The sequence below is a fragment of the Euprymna scolopes genome, chromosome 1 (assembly GCF_053919585.1).
Source record: "Euprymna scolopes isolate OS-2025 chromosome 1, ASM5391958v1, whole genome shotgun sequence".
NCBI classification, from domain to species: domain Eukaryota; kingdom Metazoa; phylum Mollusca; class Cephalopoda; order Sepiida; family Sepiolidae; genus Euprymna; species Euprymna scolopes.
The window spans coordinates 31505411-31514975 of NC_136482.1; the positions used below are offsets into that span (position 1 = coordinate 31505411).

At 40.2% G+C, this 9565-nt stretch overlaps 2 protein-coding genes across 2 annotated transcripts; both read right to left on the minus strand.

Annotated features, from left to right (window-relative positions):
* Positions 1-2316: 2316 nt before the first annotated feature.
* Positions 2317-3273, minus strand: LOC145280084 (uncharacterized). Its single transcript, XM_080131795.1, has one exon. The coding sequence runs from the start codon at positions 3271-3273 to the stop codon at positions 2317-2319; it is 957 nt and encodes a 318-aa protein (XP_079987921.1).
* Positions 3274-4010: 737 nt separating this feature from the next.
* On the minus strand, positions 4011-6494 carry LOC145280089 (uncharacterized). Its single transcript, XM_080131811.1, has one exon. It carries the CDS (start codon positions 6492-6494, stop codon positions 4011-4013), a length of 2484 nt encoding a protein of 827 aa, XP_079987937.1.
* Between the last annotated feature and the right edge of the window lie 3071 nt (positions 6495-9565).

Below are 9565 nucleotides of genomic sequence, written 5' to 3' on the forward strand. Positions count from 1 at the left end.
TTTACCCGCTTAGGGAGGTAATTAAATAGGGACTAATTGCAATGCACTTTTATTTCTTTAAATAAATATATTCAACGATCCATTCCCATAATACCCCCCCAGTCAGCTTTATTTTTGACATCCCACAGCCTTCACTCTCATCTAGAGATCAACTTGCTTGGGCGGTATACCACTCAGTAGAAAGTTGGGAGGACCCTACTAACCTATGGTTTCTTTCTTATTTTAATATCTATAAGTGTTGCCGCACTCACCACAATGAATATTTTTAAATAAAATTCTTTTAAAATAAATTGGGCATCATCTAAGATCAAGCAACAGAGTTAATGTAATACTTTGATGAGAGTGTCAAACGTAGAGTAATTTAAACAGTTCTTGACAAAACCGGATAACTATTGACCCCTCTCCTAAATAAAGATTCAGGCTTCATGCCTAAGGCAACGAATGAACTTTATGAATATTATTTGTTTGTTTTTTGTTTTGTTTTTATTTTTGTAAATGTACATATTTTATTGCTACCATAAAATAAAGGTCATCAATCATGCAAAAAAGTAATGTTAAACTGGACTGTATATTTTTATTAGCAGTACATAGTTTAATTTTCGATTTATAAGTGATTATCAAGTCTTATGGATGGCCATTCTTTTCATTCTAACAGTGGACACTAGTTTCGTTTTAAATTTAAAAAAAAGTTTTAAATTAAGTTGAACATAAAAAACCTGTATAGATAGTGACGAAAATTTCTGGGGGTGTCGCCAAAACTCGTCTTTTTGGGAAACGATTGGGGTAAAAAAAAAGAGAAAATAATATCATGCAACAACACAAAGAGAAATAAAAGGTAATTAATTGAGACCCAGTAAACTGTTAGAATTATAAATGTTTATTTAAAGAAAAAGGTGGCTGGTTGCTTTGAATTCCCAAAAGCTTGTAAAATAAAATTTACTAAGTAACAAATAGAGAGAAAAAAACGGAGAAAAAATCAAAGACAAAAAGGCATTCAATATAAAAAGGAAAAAAGGCAACTGGGCAAAAATTCACATTAAAATGGTCTCTCAACAGGGAGACTTTTCAAAATATAGAAAATGTTCTTAATATCAAAGGCTTACTTGAAGTCTGAATGAAAAGAGAATAAACATTTCAAAACAGGGAGTCCTTTAAGACGCGTTTTTCACAAATAAACGAACCTTCAAAGGTTTTTTTTAAAATGTCTCTCTCGCCCGAAATAGGGTTCCAAACAAATGGTCCACTCTCCTTTTCATGAAGGGTTGTCAGTGTCTCTCTCTCTCTCTCTCTCTCTCTCTCTCTCTCTCTCTCTCTCTCTCTCTCTCTCCTTATTCCTCCTTTCTTCGGAGTAAGCAGTTTACTCAAAAATTCCGACACTGTTCTTATAGTTGGGCTCTCTACCCAACGTTTAAATAAAATGAAATTTATCGACGGCACGTCGAATGTTCTTCTTTGAAAGGGAAGTGCCTACAAACACTTCAATACAGTTCTTATAGTTGGGCTCTCTACCCAACGTTTAAATAAGATGAAATTTATCGACGGCACGTCGAATGTTCCTCTGTGAAAGGGAAGTGCCTACAAACACTTCAATACATTCCTTAAAAAAAAGGCACTCCACTGTCAGAAAAGGATAAAAAAAATATACAAAATACGTTGCCGAAAAACGGTCAGCAACGGAGTCTAAAGGATGCTTCTTCCAAGATGGCCAACCTCCAAACTGATTTTTTTTTAAAAGGGCACATAAAACGGGGCATTGTGGCGTTCGAGAAGTTCCACAAGGATCCTGATTGGCCAATGGCCAAGGGCAAAAAGGAGGAAGAACGGACAGGTCGTTTCAAATTTGGGAGAGAGATAGAGAAAGAGAGAGAGAGAGGTAAAGAGGGAGATGGGCGAGAGGGAAGCGCACACACTCACAGGTCAGTTAAAGGCCGACTACTAGATACATGTACCGGGCAAAAAGGGAAGGGATTCACAAAGCCAGCGAAGCGAGTCAGTCGCTCAAGGCAGCCCATCTCCCATCCCACTTGCACTGTGTGATGGCGACAAGAATCTTTAAAGTAAAATTTCGGAAACTCTCTTGACAAGAAAAAAAAAAAAATTTCTTTAACAGAGGTTTGCAAAATTAATATTTTCTATGGAAATTGATTATTATATAATAAACCCTTTTTTTTAAACTACCCAGTAGTTCCTATAATGTCCCTTTTTTCTTTCTAACATGAATCAAAAAAAAAATATTAAAATTAGAGAAAGTGAGTTACAATTAAAACAAAATTTACTTTCTCTTTGTTTTTACAAATTTACATTCACTTCCTCACTTTAATACCACAAATAATCTTCATTCCTTTCACTAATTCTCTTACGCGTTCTACGGGGTCTAGAACTGGATGTCGAACCTGTCTCCTCCACAATAGCATCATCCATAATTTCCGTACGATCTCTCAAATCAGAGCCTTCCTCGGGGGGTTGCGAGGTTCGATGCGAATGTGTAATAGCCAACTCTAGAGGAAAGAGGTGTTTCAAAGAATGCTCCTGAGAGGAACCATCAGCCTTCCTTATAAGGGCCGATCTCACATGCGAGTCATCCCCCGGGGTAACCTGGATAACCCTGCCCATGGACCAAAAGGGGCGCGATTTAGCTGGGTTTTTGATAAGGACAACATCATCAACCGCCAGCACATCATCAAAATCGGTTTGATGCAAATCGCGAGTCAGTTCTCTCAAGCCGAGGAGATATTCCTCACCCCACAAACTCTTAAATTTCTTTAAAAGCGTATCTCTGTGGGCCAAATTCTCCAGAAGGTCATCCCTAGAAGGGAAAGGACCTTCAAATGGGGACTCGCTAGGCTCTAAAAAAATGGAACTGTTATAATGTGGGCGAATAAACGCATTAGGGGATATAATCTCCAAACTTGCATCCCCAGAGCACCTGTAAGTGAGGGAACGTGAGTTAACTGCATTCTGTATATCAGACAGAACTGAGAGAAGTTCGAAATAACTCAACCTCTGTCGTCCCACTAGTTTGAAAAGACAACACTTCACGGTCTTTATGAGGCGTTCCCAAACGCTTCCAAACCAAGCCGAATACAAGGAGATAGTGAAGTGCTTGATGTTAAAAGTACTGAATCTCTCCTCGAATTCATCTGCTACAAACACCTGCTTGATTAGGTTGCACCCGCTGACAAATGACCTAGCATTATCTGAATATATATGGGAAGGTACCCCATAGATATTAAAAAATCTAATCAATGCAAGCACCACGGAATGGGTGGACATATCATTAACCAATTCCAAATGGAGAGCCCTTACATTAAAACATGTAAAGAGCAATATATACATTTTCTTTGCCTCCCTACCTTCTCCGACCCACAGATGTCCAGTGAAATCTATCCCCGTGTGGAGGAAAGGCCTCACAAAATTAACCCTATGTTTAGGCAGATTCGTAACCTTGGGGTATTTGAATGATATCGCATTGTATTTCTTGCACAGAGTACATGAAGAGATAACAGTCTTTATTGCCTGCCTCGACCGGTGTATCCAGAAGCCAGATAAGCGGAGCTTGCTGAGGGTAGCTGCGATGCCTAAATGTTTGCACTTTACGTGGCAATCCAATATAATCAAATTAGTGACATGACTATATCGCGGTAACAAAATAGGGTGTAAAATCTCTGGAGGGTAGTAACTGGACTTGCCGACCCTTCCCCTAGACCTGATCAAACCTCTGTCATCCAGGTACAGGTCCAACCTAGCAACCAGATTAGGAATCCCATGGCTGGAAGGATTCAACAGAAAGGATTTCTCCTGAGAGAGACATGCAGACTGAATTAACCTAAGCAAGTAAATCCTGGCCTCTATCTCAGGTTCAGCTACGGACTTGCGCAGTTTTAGCACAAACCTAACTACATAAGACAAAACTCGCAAGAGTCTAGCCAGGGATGAAAATCTCTCAAAATTCATTACAGGGATAACATCCTGTATCACTGGCGAGTTAGTGGTGGTGAGACCATCTGCCTTCACAACATGTGATTATCAGAACTCAGACAGTTCAAAGCATTCGCAGGCCAAGAAATGCTTTCACCAGCCAACCAGCTGGGCCCTGTCAACCAAAATTGCATCTGCAACTTAAACTTATCCAGCGTGATTCCTCGTGTGATCAGATCAGCTGGATTATCGAGGGTATTCACATATTTGAACACCAGACTGAATCCCTGCTCGGTCAGCCTTCCTATCCCCTCTCGAACATCCCTCAAACGATTCCGAGTGAATATGGATTTTGTCTTAACATTTTCTGACAGAATCCAGGACAACACCACCTGAGCATCCACAGCCACGACTATCTCCTTCACCACTTTTCGTGGGAAGACCTTCAAAATGTTCGGAATGCACTTCATTGCCAGAAAGACCGACAACAATTCCAGAGAAGGCAAAGTTCTCTTTACTAAGGGGGCAACTTTATCCTTAGAAAATATTAGTTTGGCTGAACCATACTGGAAAACGTAGGCTGCAAATCCAAAGGCCTGTTGTGACGCATCGCAAAATATCAACAGCGAGGCAGGTGCAGAGGAGTCAGCAACACATCTTGCAAACCTCAAACTGTGAAGAAGTGTTAGATCCCGATACAATCGGTTCCAGGTATTCTGCAAATCTAAAGGAACCTTTTGGTCCCAAGTTAATTGGGTTCTCCAAATTTCACTGAGAAGTATTCTCCCCTTGATGGTTAAGGGTAAACAAAGCCCCAACGGGTCAAAAATGGAAGAATTCTGAGACAGTATACCCCTTTTCGTATCAGCGGCTGGCTCGTCGGAATTAATTGCAACACGCAAATCATCCTGTCCTGGGTCATATAAATATCCCAGCACCTTTTCTACAGGTGAACCATGCGAGACAAAACTGCCATCCGCTTTCATACATGCTGTCAAATCCTCACTATTCGAGTTACAGGACCTCAGAGAAAAATTACCCTCCTGCATAATTCTCCTTGCATCCTGGTATAAGTCTAGCAAAACATTTGGAGAGGCATGTGTCTTTACGAGGTTGTCCACATAGAAATTGCTCAACAGCATCTCCCTACACAAGCTGGGGGGATATTTCTCAACATGATGCTTAATGACAAAGTTGAGAATAAAAGGGCTAGCTATAAACCCGAAGATTAGAGTCTTATAACGATAACACACAAGTTCATCGTTAAATCTCACAAAAAAACAAAAACGATTCTTGTCCCTCTCAGTTTCCAACCAAATTATCAGGAAGGCCTTACGTACGTCTGCCAAAAGGACATATCGATCCATCCTGAATTTCAATAATAAATCCAACATATCCATAAAAAGATTAATTCCTGGGTACACACAGTCATTCAAAGAAGGCCGTCCTCCCGTTCGCAATGAACAGTTAAATACAGGCCTGATCTTAGTGGTGCTGAGACCATCTGCCTTCACAACAGGTCGGTGAGGGATCCAAGTGTAATGGCTGAAATCCTCCGGATCCACCCGCACTCTTTCGATTATATCCTCCTTTTCTTGCTCCAAAGAAACCTGACAATAATCTTTATACAAATCTTGTTTGGTCAAACGGGTGACAACCCGATCAAGTACCTTTAACGCTACCTGATGATTGGATGGAACTAAAGGTAATTTGTCCTCATCCCAGGGTAAATTAACATAGTAGCAATTGTTACAATATGAGATTGAATCGCGAAACAATGCTATTTTATCTCGATCATAATCACTAACCGAATCCTCCACAATACCTAATATCTCTAAACTAAATAGTTTATCTATCGATCTTTCTACAGAGGATTCAGAAAAGCTGTCCAAGGGATCGAAATACTTCGACTTTGGATCAAGGACGAAATAAACATGTGTCACAGGACATTGGGCATATTCCGCGATAACCTGGCTGTAATTGAGGCCACTAACAGTTGCACCTTCCTCAACAGACGTCATAAAATCTGCCACATCACCAAAGGGGACTAGGCCTTGAGGAAACTCGAAGGCGGAACCATTCATACAGGGAGTCAGCTGCATAGGTCCCATGTACTTTAACAAGTCTACGCCTATCAACCCATGCACTGCAATGCTATCATCTCGAACACATGACAGATCAGCAGCCAGCTTGAGGCCATAGGCCCGCATATTTTCGACCGTGGCATTAAGACCGCTAATATGGAACTGCAGATCCAATCCCTTATCCACAAGGAAAGCGACAGAACATTCAGAGCTCGGTAACTTCACGCACAAATCAAGCTCAAGCAAACTCCTTTGTGCAGAACCAAGGAAGGTTTTGATAGTAAAATTCCTCCTCTTCATGGTCACCGAGCGACAATTCAAAATATCCAATACTCCATCAGATAAATAGGAGCGCTGGCTGCCTAAATCAACTAAACAATTAAAAGTCTTTTCTACATCACCGCAAACTAACTTAATCTCTATTATAGGCAGAAGAAGATTTGCATCCCCCATTTGCAGGCAAGGATTAGCCGTCAACTGAGCCTTCCCCATGTCAGGGCACAAAGCACCTGCATGTTCACAGCTCTGGCACTTCCAGCATGGCCGGAGGTGACCTTTATTACCCGGACAACTCTCGGAGGTATGAGCAGGGCTAGTGCAGCGGACGCACAACTTAACAGCCTTGTAGACGGTCTTTAAGCAATGCATACTTAGTACAATAATAAGCAGCATGAGTGTTGCACTGGCAAAAATTGCACTTATATTGCACCGGCTCGGGCTTCACAAAGAAATTCTCCAACGTGGCGGGCTTCTTGCTGATACTACTAGGTTTAAGCTTAGTACTGAAGGGTCTCTGTTTGACAACCGGCCTTACAGGAAAGCTCGGCCCAGTTCTAGTGATTTCCAACGTACGAATCACGTCCGAATAGTTGTCCAGAATGTCGCTCAGAGAGGGGTAGTTATCACCCACCAAACAAATAATCTCCCGTCTAAACAACGCAGGGAGTTTTTCGAAGATAATACAACTCAAAAGTTGATTACCTGGAGTACCCTCCTCCAAGAAATCCAATTCAAAGGAATTTCTAAGCTCATATATCTGAGCCTTAATCCTGGTCAAGAATATCTTGACGCTGTCACCACCGGAATCCTTAAGAGGTTTAGAGTCACTAAGGGACTTAAAAATATAATTTATTATATACTTCTTATCTAGGAACTCCCGTTCCAAAATTTCGACAGCTGTATCGAAATTAGCATCCGAATTAGAGAGGTGGCTTACTATTTGGTGAGCGTAACCCTTGAGGTGATTCTTTAAAATCACCAACATGAGCGACTTGCTTCCCACACTCAGCACACAATTCTCAAACTCCCGGTAGAAATTTAGGTAAGCCAGCTTGTCGTTATCCAAACTTGCTGGGTCAAAAAACGGGCATTTCAGCTTGGGGGTTATATTATAGTGGGATTCAAGAAAGCTTGTTTTAGCTGAGGTTGAGGGAGGGGCGTTCTCCAAAAATTTTTCAACAGTGTTACCTAAAAAGGCAGTTATTTTTGCCTGAAAAAGGGTCTCAGTTTTATGATGTCTATCAACAACATCTTTCATGTCCGACTCGATATAACCATTTACTATTTGTTCATTTAGCCTGTCTATTAACTCTAACTTTTCCAGAATTTTTTCATGTTGTGAAGAAAACCCTGTTTTCGTAAGATTAGTGGAAGATTCAATGAATTCGACTATTGTCTCTACATCGCCCTTACATAAATCCCGTCTTCTGACTAGTAAGTCAAAAGTGGGGGAATCCATTATGTATATAATTAATAAGACAGCTTAAAACTCCAATAATCCGTTATACAATTTCTTTTAGGAACAAAGGGGGCTCAGTTCTAGAGAAGGAGGGAACATATATGTCAAAACTACAAAGGAATTCGTCTTTCTCAGACTGAGGACAAACTAAAGCTGAAGAAACTCAAACTTTAATCTAAATATTCACCCCAGGCACGGGAGTGCCGAAATGTACCACGTGGCAGGCATTACAATATTTAGATATACAAAATGAATAAGAACCATTAAATTAACTAATGAGAAATAAATCTCTTGTTAATATTAAAATATAAAATTAACGTGGACGAATATCACAAAATTATTTTTTTTAAATATATGGGTAGCAACTTCTACCAAAAAATGCAAAACAAAGGGTTAGAATTTGTGTTCCAAGAATTTTCAAAATGGCGTCCCAACGGACAAAATTTTCAAAAAGAGGCGGGAAACTATGACAAACGTTACACAGTGCAAGTTGGAAATGAAAGATGTCAGCTTACAAAAATGCCCAATAAAACATTCAATAAAACATAAAATTATTGGGAATAAATCAACCTGCCACCTTGGAACAAAAGGGTCTGTTCAAAATTTTAATTTTAATAAAGAAATTCTAAGTATAGAGAAGAGAAAGAAAAATAGGATGTGTTAAGAGGACTAATGGAATAAATTTACCAACGTGTTCAGTGTCCCGACCACGTGGTTTAGTAATTAGCAAAAATGCTTAGAATTTTAAAGAAATATCTTATACAGTTAGTAAATGCATAAGCTATGGAAATACGAAGAAAAAGTGTTGTGCGTTAAAGAAAAATGGTCTCTCAAAAGGGAGACTTTTCAAAATATATAAAATGTTCTTAATATCAAAGGCTTACTTGAAGTCTGAATGAAAAGAGAATAAACATTTCAAAACAGGGAGTCCTTTAAGACGCGTTTTTCACAAATAAACGAACCTTCAAAGGTTTTTTTAAAATGTCTCTCTCGCCCGAAATAGGGTTCCAAACAAATGGTCCACTCTCCTTTTCATGAAGGGTTGTCAGTGTCTCTCTCTCTCTCTCTCTCTCTCTCTCTCTCTCTCTCTCTCTCTCTCTCTCTCTCTCTCTCCTTATTCCTCCTTTCTTCGGAGTAAGCAGTTTACTCAAAAATTCCGACACTGTTCTTATAGTTGGGCTCTCTACCCAACGTTTAAATAAAATGAAATTTATCGACGGCACGTCGAATGTTCTTCTTTGAAAGGGAAGTGCCTACAAACACTTCAATACAGTTCTTATAGTTGGGCTCTCTACCCAACGTTTAAATAAGATGAAATTTATCGACGGCACGTCGAATGTTCCTCTGTGAAAGGGAAGTGCCTACAAACACTTCAATACATTCCTTAAAAAAAAGGCACTCCACTGTCAGAAAAGGATAAAAAAAATATACAAAATACGTTGCCGAAAAACGGTCAGCAACGGAGTCTAAAGGATGCTTCTTCCAAGATGGCCAACCTCCAAACTGATTTTTTTTTAAAAGGGCACATAAAACGGAGCATTGTGGCGTTCGAGAAGTTCCACAAGGATCCTGATTGGCCAATGGCCAAGGGCAAAAAGGAGGAAGAACGGACAGGTCGTTTCAAATTTGGGAGAGAGATAGAGAAAGAGAGAGAGAGAGGTAAAGAGGGAGATGGGCGAGAGGGAAGCGCACACACTCACAGGTCAGTTAAAGGCCGACTACTAGATACATGTACCGGGCAAAAAGGGAAGGGATTCACAAAGCCAGCGAAGCGAGTCAGTCGCTCAAGGCAGCCCATCTCCCACCCCACTTGCACTGTGTGATG

What these genes read in the sequence shown, in the direction of transcription:
- LOC145280084 (XM_080131795.1), bottom strand. Translation starts at nt 3,273, where the DNA reads ATGTCCACCCATTCCGTGGTGCTTGCATTGATTAGATTTTTTAATATC.
- LOC145280089 (XM_080131811.1), bottom strand. Translation starts at nt 6,494, where the DNA reads ATGGGGAAGGCTCAGTTGACGGCTAATCCTTGCCTGCAAATGGGGGAT.